This window comes from Carassius gibelio, chromosome A18, assembly GCF_023724105.1.
Source record: "Carassius gibelio isolate Cgi1373 ecotype wild population from Czech Republic chromosome A18, carGib1.2-hapl.c, whole genome shotgun sequence".
Classification (NCBI taxonomy): Eukaryota; Metazoa; Chordata; class Actinopteri; order Cypriniformes; family Cyprinidae; genus Carassius; species Carassius gibelio.
This window is the reverse complement of record NC_068388.1, coordinates 23115523-23138926: the sequence shown is the minus strand read 5'-3', so window position 1 is coordinate 23138926 and position 23404 is coordinate 23115523. Positions and strand designations below refer to the sequence as shown.

The 23404-nt window shown below is 35.8% G+C and overlaps 1 protein-coding gene across 1 annotated transcript in view; it reads right to left on the bottom strand.

Moving 5' to 3' along the window:
• LOC127934760 (cyclic nucleotide-gated cation channel beta-3-like) overlaps positions 1-23404 on the bottom strand; it is a 32835-nt gene that overhangs the window by 4628 nt on the left and 4803 nt on the right. The window contains exons 9-39 of the mRNA XM_052532340.1: positions 23164-23196; positions 21992-22016; positions 21783-21867; positions 21561-21697; positions 21310-21475; positions 20376-20442; positions 20244-20268; positions 17863-18142; positions 17623-17769; positions 17355-17396; positions 15925-15981; positions 14366-14380; positions 12592-12736; positions 10427-10457; positions 9075-9210; positions 8955-8972; positions 8796-8870; positions 8530-8684; positions 8222-8431; positions 6769-6977; positions 5939-5989; positions 5769-5855; positions 5596-5660; positions 5381-5503; positions 5147-5288; positions 3879-4038; positions 3703-3800; positions 2308-2391; positions 1982-2100; positions 755-901; positions 35-209 (exon numbers count right to left, since the gene is read on the bottom strand). Coding sequence (XP_052388300.1) covers positions 35-209; positions 755-901; positions 1982-2100; positions 2308-2391; positions 3703-3800; positions 3879-4038; positions 5147-5288; positions 5381-5503; positions 5596-5660; positions 5769-5855; positions 5939-5989; positions 6769-6977; positions 8222-8431; positions 8530-8684; positions 8796-8870; positions 8955-8972; positions 9075-9210; positions 10427-10457; positions 12592-12736; positions 14366-14380; positions 15925-15981; positions 17355-17396; positions 17623-17769; positions 17863-18142; positions 20244-20268; positions 20376-20442; positions 21310-21475; positions 21561-21697; positions 21783-21867; positions 21992-22016; positions 23164-23196 — 3309 coding nt within the window. The remainder of the gene's footprint in view (positions 1-34; positions 210-754; positions 902-1981; positions 2101-2307; positions 2392-3702; positions 3801-3878; positions 4039-5146; positions 5289-5380; positions 5504-5595; positions 5661-5768; positions 5856-5938; positions 5990-6768; positions 6978-8221; positions 8432-8529; positions 8685-8795; positions 8871-8954; positions 8973-9074; positions 9211-10426; positions 10458-12591; positions 12737-14365; positions 14381-15924; positions 15982-17354; positions 17397-17622; positions 17770-17862; positions 18143-20243; positions 20269-20375; positions 20443-21309; positions 21476-21560; positions 21698-21782; positions 21868-21991; positions 22017-23163; positions 23197-23404) is intronic.

The window sequence follows — 23404 nt, the reverse complement described above, 5'->3', positions numbered from 1 at the left end:
TGATTAACAGTATCATAACAGGGGATATGAATACCTCTAGAGTTGCTCCCTTATATGCCTCCTTCAGCTTGGCAAAAGTCTGTCCTGTTCCAACCTCCAGTGCAGCCTTGAATAGTTTGGGTGTCTCCGGCCGCTGAGGGATGACCTCACCCGTCTCTTTAGCCTGGCCCTTCTCATCTGCAGGCTTCTTATCTTTGGTCAGCATTTTCCTATGGAAGAAGACAAACTCATCAGGATGAGAGGAAGTTGAGTTGTAAGCTAGCATGTGCATCGCTGAGACTCTAACAGGAAGTGGGTTCATAAGGTTTGAGATGACATCAGATTACACAACATCATTCACCAGACACACACACACACACACACACACACACACACACACACACACACACACACACACACACACATACAGAGTAAATTTTTCCATGGGTGAATGCATTATGCGACTCATGTCTGACTAAATTTAAGTTTTTCAGTATCTCAATTACTAACATAATCAAACACTAATCTCCCAAGTTCCTTGGGAGAGAAAGGAGGGAAAGAGAAGAGAAAGGAAGGGAAAGGAGGATGTAGAGAGAAAAACAGAAACAGTAGAAAGACAGAAAACATGGCTAATCTATAGAGATCTGTGAGTGTGATACAGAGCTTTAAATGGCTCAGACCACTGTGCTGGACGAAGAGTGTGTGTGTGTGTGTGTGTGTGTGTGTAAGGATTTCTGGGGCTCTTGGTTGAGGTTCGAGCTCCGATCCCTCTCACTTGGCCTTCTTGCGCAGTAACTTCTGGGACTCGGGGTAGTGCACTAAGATCTCTGCCAGGTCCTTCTTATCCAGGATGAAGAGGTTAGCAAAACCATGGGCCTTTACGTTAGCTGTTCGTCGGTTCCCACCACCACCCGCCAGCAAACTGATGGAGTCAACACACACACAAAAACAGTCCAAGTTTAGCTCTTCATACATAAAGCATGATTTATCTTTCTCACACTAGCTAATTTTGCATCTAAATTTGCAGATTATCGCTTTAAACATTTGCGAAGAAGCACAGTTTCCATCCCATGTGTTCAAAAGAATAAAAGCGTCACTTTCTGGGAAACTGGTGGAAAATGTCAATAATAAATATTAAAGTTGCTGCAGTGGGGAAGCCTGTAGCTCTCATTTCCTACATAATAACTGAAGTTATCTTGCATTCGGATGCCCTATGTTTGGGAACGCAATCATGTGAGAGCTGATTACACCAAATCATTTTGACTTTGGCTCAGACATTTCAAAATGATTAAAATAACATTTGATGGTGTGTGATGAGATCTGTGTGCTGGTTAGTTCAGTGATCCAGTCACATGATCTGTTGAGGCAAAGTCACATCAGTTTTTGGTTACACATTCATTGATTTATTTGGTAAATGTGTTTGCACTTTATGTGTTTGTCCTCTTATCAGATTAAGTATAAAAACCACACATTTTTATGTGCATTTTAAGATTTTATGTGCATTAAGTGATTGGTAATCAGGGTTCAAGTGATATCGCAAAAATTCACATAAAATAAAAAAACATAAATGGAAACAAAATTGTCTTATCTTAGCATTCTAATCAAAAGTCCCAAAACTTTTTTTTTCTTTATTAAAACTGCATTTGATAATGCTTTATTCATCACTGTTAAAGGAATAGCTCACTTATAAATGAAAATGATGTCATCATGTACACCTACCTGTATGGATTTCTTTCTTCAGTGGAACATAAAAGAAGATATCATTGTTTGCTCACCAACATTCTTCAAAATATCTCTTATGTCCCAAAGAGGAAAGAAACTTATACAGGTTTACACAGTAATGCAGGAACAACACAAGGGTGAGTAAATGTTTACAAAAAGAACATTTTTAGGTGAAGCATCCCTTTAACATGCAAGGTGAAGTTGAGTGCATTGCACTGTGGGATACAAAGTATATTTTGGCAAATGTACTAGGTAATGTTTTTTAATAATTATCACTCACCTAATTTCCCCAAACACAGAGCCAGCTCTGAGGGTCACAAACACCGTCATCCCATCAGGTCCTCCAACCACCTGCACCTCTCCAGCTTTGATGATGTACATCTCTCGTCCGATCTCACCCTGACCGGCAGAGCCCAGCGGGACAAGAGTCAGTTCAGAAAGATAAAAGGCTCTTTCATGCTGGCTATTTGATGTGACCTTAACTAAGACAACCTTCAAATATACTGGACATACAGTATACCGAGATAATCTGTTGTAGGTTTTAAAATATTTGCAAGGCAGCAGCAAAGCACATACAGTAAATCACAGAAATGACATATTGCTCACTTTTTTACAGACAAAGTCTCCCGGAAGGTACACCACAGATTTTAACCTCTTGAGCATGTCAAATATCATCTGTCTGTCACATCCCTGGAACAAACAAGAGACAAAGACTTTTCTACAGCCTCTGCAACCTGTTATCGGGTCATAGTGGGTCATTTTAAACAGATGAAACAGGATGTTCAAAGAGAACCTGAATGAGTTAATCCATTGAGAACGGATTGGATGGTGAAAAGTGATCTCTATATGACAGATGTTTAGACAAGAGGCATTCAAAAATACCAGCACTTGATCACGTTAGGAAAGTTATTCGATTTTGATGTAAAATTACACTGAAACAATGGAAGAACACAGATTGTACATTTTATTTAATTACATAATTTTATTTGCGATTACTTAGACGAACGTGATCAAGTACTCAAAGGATTTTTGATCTTGACACAATTCATCTGTAATTCCCAGCATGCTTTGCATGGGACTTAATGAGGAGTTAAGTTAAAATGAAGTATTTTTTGTGTGTTTTTTTTTAGCAAGAAGAGAAAAAGGGGAGACTTGATAATGTTTAAGGTGTAATTATATTGGGATTTAGAAGCTTTTCAATTAAACTGGGTTAACAAATTATGTTTGTATTCTGATTCATGAGCAATTAAATCATGATTCATCATGTAAACACACTTTTCAACGCATGGTCTTTAATACAAATAACCTTTATCCTATGTATGAATATTTTTTTATATGGGAAAATATGAAATCAATGAAAGGTTTGAACCAAACTATATACATAACTTAATAAAATACAAATAAAATTGACTGTAAAAAATTTAACAAATGAAATAAAAAATAAAGTTTCTAGAAAGATTGATGCATCAATCATATGACTAAGGCTTTGATATATCAATGCAACACATAAAAAAAAAAAAATCAATACACATTTTTCCGATTTAATTTATTCATTTATTCTTTTGTGGATGTCCTAAATAAGATTCAGAGTTTATTTAAATGTTCATGTTATTTTGGTTGCACTTTTGATTTAATGTAACTGGTTGTGTAAAATAGGCACATAATATTGTAATATTGATCTTAGCTCCCTTAATCTAATCAAATCATAATTGTATCACAGCATGTTTTAAAGTACTGTATCACTGTCTCAGATCATAATGTGATGAAACGCCTGTTGTGATTTACACCCCTAGAAACAGAGTCAATTTGATTTCAAGTTGAATTTATGTCTGGTACATTTGTTTTTGGTTTAAATCCGCTGAACGGTGGTTGGTTCAGTGGAACTTGGTTCAGCCTAGTAGATCATCTAGTTCTGGACCACGACTGCTTTGGACCAGCACCAAACCAGCCTTAAACTGGCATGATCTGACTGTCATTATGAAAGAAAGAGAAGACACTCACCTGAAAGAGCGCCACTTTACTGACAATGCTGTAGTTGACATCTGCAGCGATGTCCAGACGCATCTTATCTGGCAGCTGTATGAGTAACTCCTGCTCATCTGAAGACAGACGGATCATGAAACAGTTAAAACACACTTATCATATGCAAACATCTAATGCAATGGTAATCTGCTTACCCATCATGCCTTGCGACTTCCAGGTGTAATCGTACCAGATCTTGACGCGGTTCTGGACCTCGCGGGGGATCTTGTAGGAGCTCATGTATTTGACAGTGCTGTCCACACAGTGTCTGTAATAGGCCTCACCTGCAGTGGCGGCTCCAAAGACGTCTCTCATCTATGAGTGTACACACACACACACACACACACTGCATGAAGTTTTATGATTGGATTGTTTTAAAATGGCATACAAACTTGTCTTTGAGTTTCCTGTCGATGATATGGAAAAACAGCTATATTAAACTAGAAGGTGAATTTCACAAATGACCAAGGCATGCAGACCAAAAATAAAACACAAATAAGAAATTATAAATTGCACGAAGACAAATATTTTTCTTTTCTTAAGTCAAATATATATTTTAAATATTTTTGTTATGTTTTTTTTATTCAATATTTTTATTTCATTACATTCTATATTTCTACAAGTCTAATTAACCAAAATCTTTTTTTTCTAATTTAACAAGATCTTTTTTTTTTCTCTTCATTAGAAATAGAAAATCTCACTAGTGATTTGTGGTTCTCATTAGATACATGTGTGATTTTAGTATCATTTTATGCTTTAGTATTACATTTTTGTATATATTTTCTTTTATTATTTCTATTAATTATTGTTTTAGTTGTAGTTTCAGAACTTTTTAATATTTTTTGTCTGTTTTTGATATTATTATTATTACTATTTTTTCAATATGTCGAGACAGTTTTTTTAATTTTAGTTTTTTATTAGTTCATCAAGTTGAACTAAATGTTGGACATTTTAAAAATGTTGAAATAAATTTAGTTAAGGTTGATTTTATTTCAGAGTTTTGATGGTTTTAGTTTTAGTTACCTATACTAAGTCTGGTTAGGTAATATTATAATTGTTAAAAATAAAAAAAATCTGAACTTAAAGTTAATTATAGTACAATATTTTGTTTATTTTCATACAATTCCCCCAATTCTCAAAAAAAAAAAAGTTGCTAAATTATTAATAAATGTTTCAAGTATTTATAATTAAAAAATTTATCAGTTTTTCATATTACAGTAATGAGGTCTTATTTTTGAAAACTGGGGGAATTATAATGAAAATAACACTACTTTGTGATCCTAAATAAGTCTTATTTTCTTTGTGCAAAATGCTATTTTGTTTTAGCTCTTTCTTTTGATTTTGGGGTAAAATATGACCATGACATGTTTTTGACAATAAATGCGATTCATCCAGAATTTCTCCTATCTCGTATGACTCCCACCTGACCAATCATGATGGAGAAAGCAAAGACTCCCACGAAGTAGTTGAGCATTTGAAAGACGATTTCAAAGACAGTGGTGGGGTCCGGCAAACCTCCGATGGTGATCAGAGTCTTCACAGCAAAGTAGTAGCAGCGAATATAACTGTATGCCACAAACACAGCTTTATTATATTACAGCATCTACACTGTGCACAATACACCACTGAGAAATCAGCCCGAGACTGAGAAGCTCACCTGTTTCCTTTGCCATTATAGACCCATTTAGTAGAACCCAGTCCTTCATAGTCAGAACCCCAATAGAAAATACAGGCGTTACAGTGCAGAGAGTACAGCAGGTATGCACTCGTCCGGATCACCCTGCAAATGAGTTTGATTTTAGTGTGAACTGTCCCTTTAAAAGGTACCTGCTTTGTGTCATAGTGACCTCTGGTGGTGGCTTCTGGTCTTACCTGTAAATGTAGGCTTTGCTCATCACAGCTTCCAGACGATCATTAAACTCAAAGAATGCATTGTACTGCAAAAGAAGAACAGAATAAGTGTGAGTACTAAGGATGTGTGTGTGTGTGTGTGTGTGTGTGTGAAAATGCAAAAAGGTTAGGGTTGATGTTTTTTTTTTTTTTACCTTTAGAAGACGAGGGAACCTCAAGAGCGATTTGACGCCTGTGAAGACATACAGCAAATCCAGTGGAAAGAGACTGATCACATCCATCTGAAACATCCAACATCAGTTTCACTAACTGACTCAAGTTATTTGTTCAGTGTCAAATCATGATTTAGTAGACTTTTCTTTACCTTGAATCTCTCTGTTTGCCTGTAGTTGTCTCTCATTGCTTCTTTGTCACACTGAGCCAGACAAAATATAAAATACATCAATAGACATCGACAAAAACAAAACAAACCTCAAAAAAGATCCAGATACGTACAAATGTACTGCATTCATTTTAAAGAACATTTTAAGCATGGAAGCCTGTTTGATGCAAATAAAATGACTTTTTATTTCACAAATTCGGACCCATTTTCTTGCAAATTCTGGGTTTATATCTCACATTTTAATCTTTTATTTCCCCTCAACTCTGAGAAAAAAATTCTTGCAACTGAAATTTTTTTCTCAATTCTAAAAAAAAGAGACTTTGTGAAATTTAAACTCATTTCTAACTCACATTTCTTACATTTCCCTAAGAATTTTTAGTATACATCTCGCAATTCAGTTTTTTTTTGTTTCTGCCAAGGAATAAATTAAAAATTAAAAATTCAGAGTTCTGTGCAATTGCAAGTTTATATCTTTTCTTTTTAGAATTGCGATTTTATATCTCACAGTTCTAAGTTTATGTCTTGCATTTGCCATTTTTGTAAGAATTTTGAGACAAACTGCAAAAGAAAAGTCTGAATTGTAAAATAAAATGTCACAACAATTACTTTATTATTATATATATTTTTTTACTATATGACGGAAACAGTCTTCCACAATTTTTAAGCGAAACCTTTCACAAAAATAAATTTGTGATGCTTGAAACACTAACATAGATACACTGTTCGAAACTACAACAGCAAGTGTTGCTAAAGCTTCTGGTTGTCAAAAGATAACAGACACTGTGTTGATCGCAGCGGGGGCTTTGGCTCACCACAATGTCCCCTCCTCTCACGAACTGCAGTCTGGGCTGCATAACGAAGATGTCCAGAATATAAATGCCGTCACAGAAGTAGTCCATCAGCAGCCACCAGTGAATGTTCTCAGACGTCTGGTACGGAAAAGTGCAGCGTACAGGGATCAGCCAGACATTCCAGTTCCACGCGAGTGTCACAAAGAACAGCCACACCACGTAGATCAAGTCTGTGAAAGAGAATCAGCAGGCCTACAGTATACAGTACTGATACAGTCTTCAGAATCACATTTTGATGAGGTCCTAATGTACAGTACACACTTTTAATCTTTATCCCTGTAATCGGAAGTCTACTTAACAAAAAAGCTGCTCTGAGAGTCACTTCACCAGGATTTCAACAATTAATTTCATAAAAGCTATCGTCAGATACAAAGATACTCTTAATGACAACTTCTGTTAACTTGAAGAAATTATTACTAAAATATATTTCTATTGTACAGTTGCATTTACTTCTCGAATAAATAATAGTAATAATACAATTAGGAAAATATTTTAAGGAATAATACATTTTCTTCCATTCTTTAAAAAAAAAAAATTTTTTAACAGTAAACCTCTGTTGTTCAGCACTTTGTTTGACAAAAATGAAAGTAACTGTTACATTTAAATAGGATTTTTTTTTTTTACATTTTACATTTTGACTGGTTCATTAAATCAATGTTTTATATTTTCGTTTGACTACAACCATTTAGTATAATACATTTGTATTAAAGCTGCAGTAGGTAACTTTTGTAAAAATATATTTGTTTACATATTTGTTAAACCTGTCATTATGTCCTGACAGTAGAATATGAGACAGATAATCTGTGAAAAAATCAAGCTCCTCTGGCTCCTCCCAGTGTCCTATTGCCATTTGCAGTTACAAACTTTGTTTGTGTTCAAAAAGTAGAAAAATGTATATAATAAGCGAGTACACCATGAATCCATTTTCCAAACCGTGTTTTTGGCTTGTCCTGAATCACTAGGGTGCACCTATAATGAGTGTTTATATTCGGACTATTTTAGATTGCTTCGGGGGTACCGCGGCGGAGTAACCCAGTACCTTTGTGATTCTTCATAGACATAAACAGAGAGAAGTAGTTCCGGCTACAATGTTCTTCCGCAAGACGCAAGCAGTTCTGTTTATTAACCGCTAGAGCGTCAAAAGTTACCAACGGCAGCTTTAAATCATAAATCCAGAAAAAATAAAAACAGACAACAGACTTTCTAAACACACACACAGAAACACAACTGGCTATTTTTGGTTTCCTGACTTTTTGGACTAGGAAAGATGTTCAAAACAAGACAAAAAAAAAAAATGTAATTATTATAATGACACTTTTAGTAGTAATAAGGTAGTTTGCTTGTATATTTTTAGAACAATGGCCCATTGTGATCCATGTGGAGCTCACTTACTTCAGCTGGTTGTAGATCTCACCTGTGAAGGGATCAATGCTGGATGGGAAACGGTATTCCAGTATGACTCTCAGCCAGTCAGGAATCTGGGGCATTCTGAACTGGGGAACTGGGATCTTGTATCCCATAAACTCATAGATTGTCACCTCCTCTTCTGCCTTCTCCTCGTCGTCTTTCTTTTCCTCTGGAGGAGGTGGTGGAGGTGGGGCTTCACCAGGCTTTTTGGCTGGAGCTACGGTAAAAAAAATCAAAGGTGAAGTGCGATCTCTCCTTGACCTGACATCACTGAATTAATAGAGTAAAATAAACCGCAAATAAAAGTCTACTCACATGCCGAAGGGCTTTCATCATCAGACTCGTCTGGATCAACCAGCCTCTCTTTTGCACGGTCTTTGCGGTCTTTAAATAGCTTGACCAGCTCCTGCAGACGCTCATTCACAACAATACTTGTCTGACTGGCTGCAGATGCAGGACGCTCAAGGCCTCTACAGGAAGTGACAACATTGATCGCAAGAAGTCTGACATCTCAGTATAAGAGTCTACGCAAGGGTTTTAGGATAAAAAACAATCCATTATTCGGATTTTAAAAAACTCACTCTTCTACAGCAAGTAGATCAGACTTGTTCAGGTCTTGTTCGTCTTCCTCACCAGGAAACATCTCTTCCTGCATTCTTTTGAGCAAAAACATACGACATCTTTACTATACCAGGTGCTGTTTAACTAAACTAGAGATTTGTAGATGAAGCACAACTTACTCTGAATCCACAGCTTTGCTGAGGGTGGAAAACAACAACAACAAAACCTTGACTTTCAGAGACACATCCTAAAAATTAGCCTGTAAATCTTATTAATAAATCAGATGGATAAACACCGACCTGTGAGAAATCAGATTTGTTACAGGAACAGCAAGGGTCATTGAGTCGAACTCTGAGGGGACGATGATTTTGGGAATGGTCAGCTCTCCATCCTCCACGTCCTCCACCTTCAGTGCTGGCTTCAGATGGGAGCTTTCTGAGAGCACACACAATCACATTTTAGTGCTGAAATCTTAAAAAAAAAGAAAAATGGATGTGATCATGTGAAAAACTATTTAGAAATCCTATAATGGATTTTTATTAAACACCAACTATGATCAGACACTCCAGAAAGAAACACATAAAATTATAGAAAAAAAACATATCCACGGCATTTAATCATTCTGTGGATAATAAATCTTAAAACACAAAAGTTGTACATTCGCATTTCACTTTCACTTTTTTCCATGATTTTTCAGATCAGGGCTTTATATCCACCTCCCCAAAGGAGCACATGGGCGACTAAGTTGAAAAATTTAGGAGCACATTACAAAACTTTATAGAAGAAGATTTGACCTTTATTAAAATACAAGAAGCACCAGTCTTCAAACTGTATTTAATTTTTTTTTCAGCACATTTATCATCAACAGGATGCAATATTGGAGGTCTTATTCATGTCAATGCGGTAGATTTTTGAAAAAGCCCTAACCTCAAGTGTGAAGAAATGGTACTTGAATTAGCAACAAATAACTTGCACTAACAGACAGCAAAGCACAGCACAGCACAGCACAGCAGTATCTAGCACAGTCAGTTCACCTGAGAGATCGCTGGAGGTTTGCTTTCTTTCTGGAACTGTAGGGCACTTCAAAATCATGTCTATAGGTGTCAAGCATGGGATGATCTGGATTTTAGGGCACTTTGGCTTGGGATGACAGTGGGTCTCTTGGGTGTTTTAAGAATAAAATCCACTAGCTACAGATTCTAACTCCAAGACTACATGCTGCTGCTGAGGAGTTCTACATGGGCTTGAGGATGTTGAGGCGATGGAGAACGTTCTGGAAGCACTGGTTGGCTTGTTTTGGAAGCTGGGAGATCTCCTGGTATAGCAGCAGGAGATCGGAGGGCATCTTGGGCAGGGAAACATTATTGTTTTTCAGCAGATGTAAGCTGCTCAGACATGTGGAAGCATGGGGGATGCGACGAATCCAGCTCTTTATGCCAGTACAGCTAGCAGGCACTGCAGATAGGCAGACCGCTTCAGTTACTGGACATTCACATTATATTGCACTGGTTATGTACAAACTGGATATCAGTAAGCAGTCACTGGATACAGTAATCTTTGTTTGGTTTATGCTCGGTTTTATACAGCACATCCTTCATTCTTGTATAAATATAATGTGCATGTATGTGTGTGTGTTCATGTTCTCACTGACCTCCACATCCTTCTTCTGGAGGTTCCTCTTCCTGTAACAACAGAATCATATGGCATACATAAGACAACAAAGACAAATATGGCTTAACTTTAACTTTAACTTAAAAAAAAAAAAAAAAAAAAAAAAAATATATATATATATATATATATATATATATATATATAGTATATAGCTGCCATTCAGAAAAATCCCAACATAACACAATAATATTTTTTTTACAGTTTTTTTTTAATAATTTTTTTTCCCCAGGGTTAGATTTAATTGATCAAAATAATAATAAAAAAAAATACAGAAAAGATTTATGATTGTACAAATCATTATTTCTATTTCACTTAAAATCAAAATCTCTTTTAAAAGAATCCTCTGCTTGCTAAAATTACCATTAAGAAGGCTTAGTGCATTCTTGCATTTTTATATACAGAATTCAGAAGTTTCGTCTCGTTCATTAATTAATTAATTAATTAATTCATTCATTCCATTAATTCAGCGGTTTCTAAAGAAACAAATGAGCACATTACAAAGATTTTCCCTTTATGCAGCCGCTTTTTAGGGGTTCAAGTGTGTTGCTCAAGATGGACAAAATGCATGCCTTGGATTCGATTGTGCCCTGGGGGTCTGTAAGAGTTTGGAAAGAAATCAGCCGCTAGGTGTTGCTAATGAGTTTTACGCTTCTCTAATCACATGGTGTTTCACATATCAACTCATACTGAGCAACTGTGCCTCAAGAACCACTGCTATCAATCAAATCATTCATTAAATATTCTCAATTATATATATAAAAATCCCTACTTTTGTGAACTAGTCCAAGGTTTCTTGCTTACCCTAGCACAATTCTCTAGATCAGGGTTTCAACCTGATCTAGAGCCCTGCAGAGTTTTGTTCCAACCTTGCTCCAACACACATACCAGGTAGTTATCAAATAAGCCTGAAGGACTTGATTATTTGGACCAGGTGTATTTAGTGTGGCAATTCGTGCCATTTTCGCAGGGCACGTCCTGGCCAGGATTTCTATATTGCCTAAAATATCCACATTTTGGCTTTGTTTGCGCTGCACAGACCAATGGCTTCTTGTGCTTTTGAATCACTCTCACATTACTTAGATGTCATACACCGACACCAGTCAGACAATAAAATGTACATGTATTTGCATCGCTTTGACTGTTCTCTGTAGATCCCACCTTCTCACGCACCACGATTGGTCGATTTACGTACAATGTCTGCAGGTTATTGGTCAAATGATCATTACTGTCATGTTAACAGAAAACCAAAGCCAAAACCTGGATGTTTTAGGCAATATAGAAATCCTGGCCAGGACGTGTCCTGCCAAAATGGCACGAGTGGCCACCCTAGGTGTATTTAGTTTAATTAGGGTTAAATCTAAACTCTGCAGGGCTCCGGTCCTCCAGGAATTGAGTTTGACACCACTGCTCTAGATAAATAATTATATATATTTTTAAAAAAGTTAATTTTTATTCTTTGTGTAGCTATACTGGGTCATTACGAAAAGGGGTGTGATTAAATACACCCAAAAGCTTATATATCCTTAATCATAATGCAAAACATCATGATACTAGGTGAGCACATGTGACGGATGATTCTAAACAAGCATGCAAAGTTTCGGAGATCGAACCACAGCTGGTGCCAAAACAATTAAAAAAGCTTAAAAAAAACAATATCTCTATGGTAAATGACAAGAAAATTGAAAAAAAAAAAAAATCCTTTGCATTTGGACAGCTATAACAGGGTCATTTAAAAATATTGTCTTGAACTAGTGTGCCCCAGTGGTACCCCAGGACAAGAATGAAGAAACAGTACTATAGTTCTATGGTAAACTCTTTTAAATTCCAATTATAACCATTCAATTGAAGCAGAGGTTCACTCATTGAAATTCACCTCAAATCCTAAATGTGCGCTTTATGCATGTTTTGTGTACTTGACATTAATTGCATTGCATAAGTCACTATACAATATAAATCACATAATGTTTCCAATGATAAAACATGCGGCTTATATTCTGGAAAATATGGTAATAATGTTTTGGCTGTTTTTGATGAATTACAAGTTGTCTTGGTGAAAATAAATCAATTCCGTTAAAAAAACAAACATTATAATATCTTCCCAAACTTCTGAATAGAACTGTGCTAAAATGTTTTAAGCAATGCTACCTGGTCAGCATCAGGAGGTAAAGATGTGGCTCGCTGAGGCTGAGTGGTCACGGGCGGTGAGACCGGATCCGCTTGCAGTGCCTGATCTGAAACCTCAGACTCACCATGTGGTGAGGGCTCCGCTGGGCACACGTCCATCAGGCTCCTGTAAAGGGGTTTGAGCAGAAGTCTAGTCATGGCTGCACAACCAGTCAATCAGAGGCTGGTAAGCCACCTACCAGATCTGTAGGCGTTGACCAGAAAAAGAAGCTGACAAGAATACATTACTGAATTAAGCAAATCAACCATTCTTAAAGACATTCATATTTGTACTACCCTGAACGGATGTTTCTAAACCCAGCTTCAGTGAAAATGAATTTATTTATTATGTTTTTTTGTCTTTCATCAAGAGATTACAGTAACGGGAATAGTTTATCCAAAAATGAAAATATGCTGAAAATCTTCCAAGATGTAGATGTTGTTTGTTTTCTTCATCAGATCAGATTTGGAGAAACTGAGCATTATATTCCTTGCTCACCATTGGATCCTCTGCAGTGAATGGCTGCCATAAGAGTGCTAAAAACATCACAATAATCCACAAGTAATCCACTCGATTTATGATGCCTTAATGTCTTATGATCCCTTAATAATGCCTTAATGATGGATTTGTTTCTTACAAACACGTAGCTTTTCACTTCACAAGACATTAACTGATGGACTGGAGTGATGTGGATTACTTGTGGATTATTGTGATGTTTTTAACAGCTGTTTGGACTGTCATTCTGACGGCACCCATTCACTGCAGAGGATCCATTGGAAAGTGATACATTTCTCAGATAAAGAAACAAACTCATCTAGATCTCAGATAACCTGAGGGTGAGTAAATGTTCAGCAGATTTTAATTTTTTCTTGTTTACCAAGTTTATACCAGGTGAGGACTAAGGTAACAAGCAAATGCAACAAATTGTTTGATGGTGACAATGCTGGTCTCAACAGCACTTCAACTTCAATACTCCTTTCATCTTCTTTTACTTGTAAAGAAGGAAAGAGCAGTAATACATCCTCTGGCATGATTCGATTGTCACACAGAGTCAACTAACTAAAAGTAGCAGTGCTGCTAACTTGCTAACCGCTGTTAGCCCAGTAGTGGTTTAGCATGAGGAAACTCTACCAGTAAATACTTTTTGTGGCATGTCTTAGATGGTTTTACAGTAGAATATGAATAGAATCCTAAATAAAAATAATATATATTTAAAATACATTTACTTCTTACTTCATTCAAATCTATGAACACAATTACTGACATACTGTATCGCTCAAGACTTACTGATATAAAAATTACAATTCAACTTTATTTGGAGTACTACTTGTGCACAATTCACATTTCTTGATATTATACCTATAATGTGTCATCGATTATGATTGTATAATCTTTGAATGATATCGGTCTTCAAATACAATATATTTAAAGTATACTTGCAATAGTTCCACTTTATCAGAATCAGATGTACTTCAGTATGTCTTTAGTTAGACTTCAGTACTACTTCCTCACAATTGCAGTGCATTAAATACAAAATTAGTTGTTCCAATTTAGCTGACTTTAAGTATACCAGTTTAGTTAACTAAAAGTACAATTGCAGGGAACTTTTATTAAGTACATAATTATGTAAATGTAGTATAAATACATGTACTTCAAATACATTTTAGTATATGTATTTTTCACTAGGGATAAGGGGTAATGTAGGTAAAATCTATGTTTAATGTACACAAAAGAATGTAGGCCATTCTAACATACCTTTTCACATCAGCACTGTTTATAGGGGATGTCAAGTTGGTTGCAAAATGTTGAAAAAAAGTGCACATTTCAGTTTTATTCCATGAATTTCTGGCTTTCTGAATTCAGCACTGCAATATGCAGCAGCAGCGGCAGGAGCAGGTCTGAAACTGTGCTCTACTTCTACAGAAGTGCTTCGGCCTAAAAACTTTTTTGGCATGAGCTGTTCTGGTTTTCAGACAGGATGGTTCATAGTGACGTGGTAAAGCGGGATGAAGCCGAAATTAAGCATCTGACATCATGCCCAAAATAACACAATGTACTCAAAAGTGGGACACTTCTATTTTTGTAATGGCTTGTTTTTTTACAGACTGAAACACTCAAACGAGGTTTGCTAAATTGCTTATTCTAATTATTATAAGTTTTTACTATCGGACAAAAGCTTCCAATTCCAAAAAGATTCCAATTATTAAGATGTTTTTTTTTTTAAATATATTGAATATTAGTATCAGTGTTGAAATGATTTTTTTATGCATAAACATTTTTTTGTGATCCATTATCATTCTACGGAGCCCCACACATGGCATGCAGGAAAAAATAGTAGGCCAAATTGTGTGCACGATATACTAATTCATTCCCTCAATGTACTAAAACTAAAATTGTGCGCACGATTAAGCAAATCGAGGGAACGTAATAGTAATCATGTGCACATTTTAGTACATTAAGGGAACGAATTAGTAAATCGTGTGTACAATTTTATTTATTTATTTATTTATTTTTTAATGCATGGTATGTGCGGGGCTCCGTATCATTCAAATGTTTGGAGTAAAACAGAAAACAAATTAACACTTTTATTCACCAAGGACGCAATCAATTGATCAAAAGTGTCAGTACAGACACTGATAATGTTACAAATGTTTTCTGTTTTTACAAAAATGCTGTTCTTTTAAACTTTCTATTCAAAGAATCATGAAAATAATGCTTTATGGTTTTCACAGATATATTAATCGTCACAACTGTTTTCAACATTGATGATAATATTAATAATACAAATAAATGTTTCTTGAGCACCAAATCAGCATATTAAAATGCTTTCTGAAGGATCGTGTGACAATAAAGAACATTTCACTAAAGAAAAACTCAGCTTTGCCTCTGAGGAATAAGTTAATAATAGATAAGTAATAGATATTTCACAATAACAGGATTAGACATAATTAACTTTTTAAAAACAATTGTATTGAGATGTTTACTGAAAATCAAGTGGAAGTTATTTAAGATATATTGTACTGTATATTAATATATATCTGATACATAATACTGCCCAGACCTAAAGACAATATGAAACACTGCACAGTTTTTTATCTCAGGAGCACATGCTCTACTTTTATAGGAACAGTAGAGGCAGTGTGGGGACTGTGTAGATATAAACAGCAGCTATAGCATGTGTAGCTTTAATGAAGTATAATGTGGCGCTGAAGGAACCTGCTATCACTGCTTGATTTATCATGTCAACTACCCATGTAGTGTAATGCCCAGGCTGCTAGATCTTTGCTGCTTAGCTCTGAGGATGAAGGCCTTACTCTGTGTTCTTACTATCCTCACTCTCCTCCCCACTCTCTTCACCGAGCGGCTGTAACCTGTATGGCGGGCCGGAGGGGACAAACAGCACTTCAGCAGCTGACACGCAGGAGAATAAAGTAACGGTACAGCAGTAAAAAGAAGCAAGCACAAGTTGTAACAGAGTTGTAACATTCACTCTGCTGTGAGGAAGCTTGCAGCACTGAAGGGTTTGAAGCAGAGTCCAAAATTAGGTTTTTGCCACACCTGCGAATGGAAAGTGTAATACTAGCCATGCATTATCCAGTGCATTTTCATTTAAAATTGATTAATTTAGTAATTCATTTTAATAAAAAATCTATAAATATAGAGTATATCTAAGATTTGGGATTATTAATCATACACTGCAAAAATATAAATGTTTTACAAGAATATACTATTTTAGTCTTTCTTTTGCAAATCTTCACGTGTACTTTTATGTTACCTGGCATTTCTTTGTAATTATCTGTAAAACGTATCAATTTCTAAGTGAAAATGGTTTCTTCACCATTTAATTAATTAATTAATTAATTAATTATTTATTTTTACTGCAGATTAGTGACAGACACCACAGGGCATTGGGTCATTTGCAGCATCATATCATATTTTATTTATATTTACATCATATTTAATTATATTTATATTGCATTATTTGGTATTACAATTTACTTAAAAACATATTTTTTTTTAAATTAAATTAAATTAAATTAAATTAAATTAATCTCTCAAAAAAGAAAAAAGAAACAAGACATTATTTTGTTATTATATTATTTTTTATAAATACATTACGGTTAAAATATTTGGGGTCAGTCCTTTTTCATTTATTTATTTATATATAAATACATATTTATTTATTTTCCTGAAATAAACTTTAATATATCTGAATTATCTGTTTCAAATAAATGCTTATGCTATTCATCGAAAAATCCTAAGAAATTATCATTGTTTCCAAAAAAATATAAGGCAGAAAAACTGTTTCCAACACTGATGATAATAAATGTTTCTTGAGCATCAAATCAGCATGTTAGATTGATTCCTGAAGGATCACTGAAGACTGAAGTAATGATGCTGACAATGCAGCTTTGCATTACTGGAATAACTAATATTTTTTTAACTCTATTTTTGATGAACATAATGATCTTTTAAAAAACATAAAATCATACTTGCAAAACTTTTGAACAGTAGTGTGATTTTGGTTAAAATGATGAATATGCACATATACTGTATGTAATGAAAAGTTATGTAATGAAGGATATACATTAGCGGACAAAAAGCTAATAGAAATAGACAAAAAACTAACTCTTATTCTAGGCCAAAGACTATTATTATTGCTGTTTTTGTTATTTGGTGAGTGCTCATTTTGGACTCTGGCAGAAAGCACGGAGTGAGAGCAGAAGGGAGGGAAGACACTTACTCCGGATCTTCTTCATTCTCTTCCTCCTGGATATTTGGCAGTCTTTGTGAAACAAACAGTGAACAGGTCAATTCTGAACACTGTAAGTGTGTTTATGTGTGTGTGTGTGTGACAGAGAGAAAAAGGGATAGTATGAAAGATTTACAGACTTGACACAAAAAACGTTTGTAGCCACCTTGTGGTTTATCACACCCCAGATCTCAGTCTTCACAAACACAGAAGAAGGCAGGACCTCAGTTCAGAGTTTTTTGGTGTGTTTGTGACTTACTGTTCCTCATTGTCCAGCTCTTCGGTTTTCGTGTCGATGATGATCTGTGTGGTGTGCTCTTCCTCCAACTGTCTGACGGCCAATTCTGCAGCCTGCCGGGCCAGATCCTCCGCCACACGAGCCGCTTCCACACGCTCCTGCTGAAGTCTACACACACACAATTGACATCATTGAGATTTTTCTAAATATTCAGATTTCAGGCCTCACATAGTCACTGGGATCCAAACCGCTGGCTCTCACCTCTCCTCTATGTTTGCTATGGCAGTCTCCTCTGCTTCCTTCTTGATGCTCTCAATGAGAGGTGTCCAGCGCTCAGTCTGGGTCTCTGCGTCCTCCTGCTCCTGCAGGGACAGCATGTGCGGCAGGATATTGGGCAGCACTTGCAGCAGAGATGAGCCCTCCTGTGGCACCTGCTCCTCAGCCAGGACGTCCTGCCCTGAGCCCTGCTCCCTCTGCTGGGCTTCCCAGTCTGAGTCCACCTCCTCCAGCACCATATCACACGGGTCCTGCAGGATGCAGACTGCACCAACCACAGGGAAAAAACAAAACAAAACATGCTTCACAGGTCAAAGAGATTAGGCTGAGAATCGTATTGTTTATTTATTTATAGTTATCCTTTTCTAATCAGTATTTTTGTATCAATGGATCACAATTGATTTCTAAGAATCTCAAGCATGTAGATTCAAATCCAGTGGGAAAAACTGTGCATTATAGCACTGATCCTACTGGATCCCAAAATGGTTTGCTGGACTTCAAGCATGTCCATACAGCTTAGTATGGTCTGTTTAGGTTTTGGATGGTTTTTGGGCAATTGTCATCAATTGTTTTATTTAATTTATTTAATTTGTAAAAAATCATTAATCCTAATAATGCATTGTATGTCTGTATTATGTATGGAAAAACAACACATTTCGACCCCAACTGCAAAATTTGCACATTTTGTAATCTGTAACAGCTGTTTAAAAATCTATGCGATTTAAAACCTACAGCATATGTCCTAATGTGTTCAAATTTAATGAAACAGAAATGAATTTTAAAAAAAGAGTGAAACTATTTGAGCTGTAGTTGTACTGTAGTGCTTCTTCCACATTCAATTTTCCAGGCAATTTACATCCTCTGACCACACAAGAAACAATCTGCTTTTTGAAATAGTTTATTTATTATTGATTTCATACAGCGGACAAAGTAAGGTAGCTGCCTGTGTTGTGTTAGCAATAGCCTTTCACAAACATGAACATAAATAACATCAATATATATATGTAGCATAAGACTGTTCTACCTTGCAGTAGTGAAGCCGGATTGCTTTGCTAACATCCTCAGTATGGCAAATCAGCTCATGGCTTTTGTTTTTCAAAGCATTTATACTAACTCTTGCTTCTTATAGCAGGCAATAGATATTGGCAAACGCATTTAGTGGCATGGGGATTTATGGTTATTTCTTTCTTTTTTGTTTTTTTTTTGTTTTATGCAATCAATATTACGTTCAACTGTGCTCTTTGACCCTTCAAAAAAGATTTGCTTACTCAGCATTTTTTGTCTTGTTTTCCAGTACAAATATCTAAATGTTCTTAACTCAACATACATATTGAGTACAAGTTATCAAGTCTTACTCCAAAAATATTTTTACAAAATGAAGCAAGTTTATGCTTCAAACAAGAAAAACTATCTGTCAATGGGGTAAGAAAACTAAAAGTGTTTTCCTTTTGAATTACATTTATTTTTTCTTATCCCTTTGGCAGATATTTTTTCTCAATCTAATCAGAAATATATATTTTTTTTAAACAAAGCTTAATATATTATGTTATTTTGCGTGTGTCTTGATTGAAGAAGGTTTAAGATATTTGTTCTGGAAAATAAGAAAAACGTTGAAAGCAGTCTTAAAGATGAAAGATTTTTATGTTGAAATACTTTCTCCTGTCCAGGTTTAACATTTATATAACATTCATAAGTTGATTTGCTCAAAAAGAGTGAACATTGTGGCTCCGTGATGCTTATGAAATCCAGCACACAAGTTTGGGGCTAGACTATCTGAGCATTCAAAGGCGGAAATGTTTAATGTTTAGTGACGCTGAGAGCACAAATGTAGACACAGTAAATAAGCAGTAAATGACATTGTAAACTCTGACTGGGCCACTGTGTGTTTACTGCATGTCTCTTTGAGGTAGCCTAATCATCAAAGCACTAAACAAGCATCACAATTAACAAGTCAGCATGCTAATCTGTAATATACAGTAGTTAACAGAAATCACCAAACAATATTACATGGGAAAGCACTTTAAACTGCAGCAAATGTTCAAAGCTGATGTACAGTAGCTGTTTGGAACTAGAGGATTTATGTGTATGTGTGTGTCTGTCTGAACGTCTCTTGCTGTCTCTCTGTGGAGGTAATGACTCTCCCAGTCGTCTTCTACTTATGTTTAAGGGGCTTTAATGGCCTTCTCCCCTGAAACAGAAGGAGAAGATGAGCTGAGTTAACACCTCCACCTACAAATAAGCAGTGAGAGAATAGCAGTGCCTCTGATATATTCAAATATATAATCTTGTGGGACAAATCACTCTGTCCTACAAATCTGTCTGCACTCATTATATTTATGCGTGTGAAGACGTTTAAAAAAACTTACCGTTTTGAACGACGTCAGAGCTGCCCTGCAAATAAACACAGAGGAAATAGGTAAATGGAAGACTAGCAGTGTCTTTCTTTCTTTTTGCACACATTATACTACTTTAAAGGGGACTGTGTGCTTACAGCTTACCTCTTTTGGTTTCACTACTGGTTGTGGTATGATGCGTCCGAACCCCTGTACAAACCAGCCAACCATACTTGAAAGCAAAAGAAATATAGTGCATGTCATCAGACAAAATTATATGTAAAAATATTTTGCATTCATCAAAACAATTAAGCACTTCAAATATATGTTATGTACATAAAAAATACAAAACCAAAAAAAAGAAGAAATGAAAAAAAAACAAACAAAAAAAAAACCCCACAAAAAACTAACAAAAGCTAACAAGCAAAACAAACCAAAATGAAAGCAAAAACAAAACAAAACACCCCCTCAACAAAAACACAAAACAAAAAACAAGCAAAAACAAACAAAAACAAAACAAACAACAATGAAAACAAAAACAAACATGAAAACGCAAAACAAACGCAAATCAAATAAACAAAACAAAAATAAAAGCAACATAAAAAATTTAAAACAATACAAAATGAACACAAAATGACAAAGAAATTTAACAAATAATACAAATCCCCAACAAAATTAAACAAAAATAAAACACAAGGCAAAGACAAAACAAAAAACAAAACAATACCAACACAGAACTAAAACAAAAAACAATACAAAAGAAAAACAAAAACCCAAAACCCAAAATAAACAAAACAAAAATGAAAACAATACACAAAACTGAAACAAACAAAAGCAGAAAAAGCAAAACAAGGTGTAAACAAAAACAAAACCCAAAACAAAAGCACAACACTAAACAAACACTAAAAACACACAAAAAATCTAAAACAAAAACAATACAAATGCAAAACATAAACAAATCACCCAAAACCCAAAACAAACAACAATAAACAAACAAATAAAAAAAACACAACAAATTACACTGTATATTTAACCAAGGTGTCAACGCTTGGTTGGTTAACAGCCATAGACATTATAAGCGAATCAGATGGACACTTACTTTGTGCCTTTGGTATCCTCAGCTACTTTAGGTTGCTCAGGAGCTGCAGGTGCAGATGCAGGTGCGGGTGGGGCAACAGGTGGAGCTGCTGGTGCTGGCGCAGGTGCAGGTGCAGGCGCAGGTGCTGGTGGAGGTGCAGGAGCAGGTGTTGGTGCAGGTGCAGGTGCTAAATAGAAAAAAAGAAGTCACATGCAGACCACTCAGTTGCCAAGGAAACCCAACCGTCCATTCTTGATTTTTTTAAATGTTACCTGGCTCTTGTTTGCAGGGAGTCACAGGAGCAGAAGCAGCCTTTTGGGCAGGTGCCTCTGTAGCAGCGGGAGGACGAAGATGGACAGGAGAATGTGGGACTACCTTCTCAAAACCATGCTTAATCCATTCTATTACTCTGAAAGAGACAGAGACGGACAGATTAAAAGAGTTCAGCCAGAATGAGATTTCAGATTAGCGTCTGGCAGCTGATTAAGATATACCTGGGAGAGAAGGGCACATTAGCAGCGTCTGGGTCCTCATCAGACACAACCTCCACCACAGGAATATGAGGCAGCGGCTCAGCATCTGGTGAGAGCGAGAATCCTGTCAAATGAGTTGTGTCTTCTCTCATCAGCTCTTCGTAATGATAATTCTTAAAGCAAAAGTTTATACTGTTCTATATGAAGTGGCTACTAATTGCTGGACTCACCACGAACGTCTTTGACATCTTGCACCTGTAAAGAGACAAGAATCACAAAGATCTCTTACTGTACGTATCCCTGATTGAATATTGGTGTGAAAATTAAATGGCCAGCTGCTCTTGATTGGCTTGCATTTCAGATTTTATCTGTCTATGTTATTTCAATTGTCATTCATTTATAAAAATGCTTGCGAGAAGGTTTTTAAGTATATATTGGTGTTTCCTCAACCTCAGGAACATCTGGCTTTGTAAACTTAGACACTGTGGAACATAGATGGTCACACTTTATTTTAAGGTCCAATTTTGCTATTAACAAACCATTAACTACAACTTTTGCCTCAATATACTCCTAATTTGTTGCTAATTAAAAGTTAGTAAGGTAATTATTAAGTTTAGGTATTGGGTAGGATTAGGGATGTAGAATATGTGCTGAGATGAGTAAAACAAAATATTCATAAAAAGCATTTGAAAAAAAAAAAAAATACAAGAAAGCAATGAATAAAGTTTTATGTGATCTTCATTTAACAAAACATAAGTTGTAATAAAGTTAAAGGTTGAAGAAACACCACGTATATAAGCAAGCTTGCCCATTTTAAGCTGCTAGTCATGCAAGCATCTGATGTTTTTGATGCAGCAGGGTTTTACCATAGTTATACGAAGGCAAAGAAGCTCAAATTATGAGTATTTCTTGATAAGAGGGATTTGTTTTGAAGACTCATTACTGGGCAAATCAGTCCTCAAAAGCTCAGTCCTGCAGCAATCAGCTTGTGTTTACAACAGTAATTTGTTGTAATACTGTATACTGTGATGATAACAGAGCTGTAACGAATGTAGCAGAACTTATTCATATTCAGCATTTTGGACTGGTTGTTAATAAACGGTTCTGATAAATGGTTCTTGCTTACATGTATTGAAAATGTGCTGATTACTGTGAGCAGACAGAAACGCAGGCGAGGAGCAAAGGAAAGTTAGTTGGTGCCCTATCAGCTCTCATTTTGACGGGACCCACTCTTGTGGTGGAGTTTGTAGACCAGATTACTGGAATCAATATCTCTGTATATCACCTGATTGTTGACATATGACATATGACCCCTTTAAAGTTAACTTGTGGGACGACAGAGGAGGGAACAGCGAGCATGATCCTGACATGCTGGAGCTTGCTCTAAAAACACTGTACTTACTGGAGGATCCACTTTAACCACTGGAACTGCAGGCTAAATGGAAATGCAATGAAACTCTCACAGAAACTCACAGAAAACCTAAAGACAACTTTGAGACTGATGTCTGTGGCCCAGTGCTCCATTAATTAACTCTAAAAACTCTAATAAATAAATCAATAAAATAAAGAAATAAGCTAATAAATAAAATATGTGTTAAAAATCTTTGTAAAGTCTAATGTAGAGTTTAATCTAATAACAATAA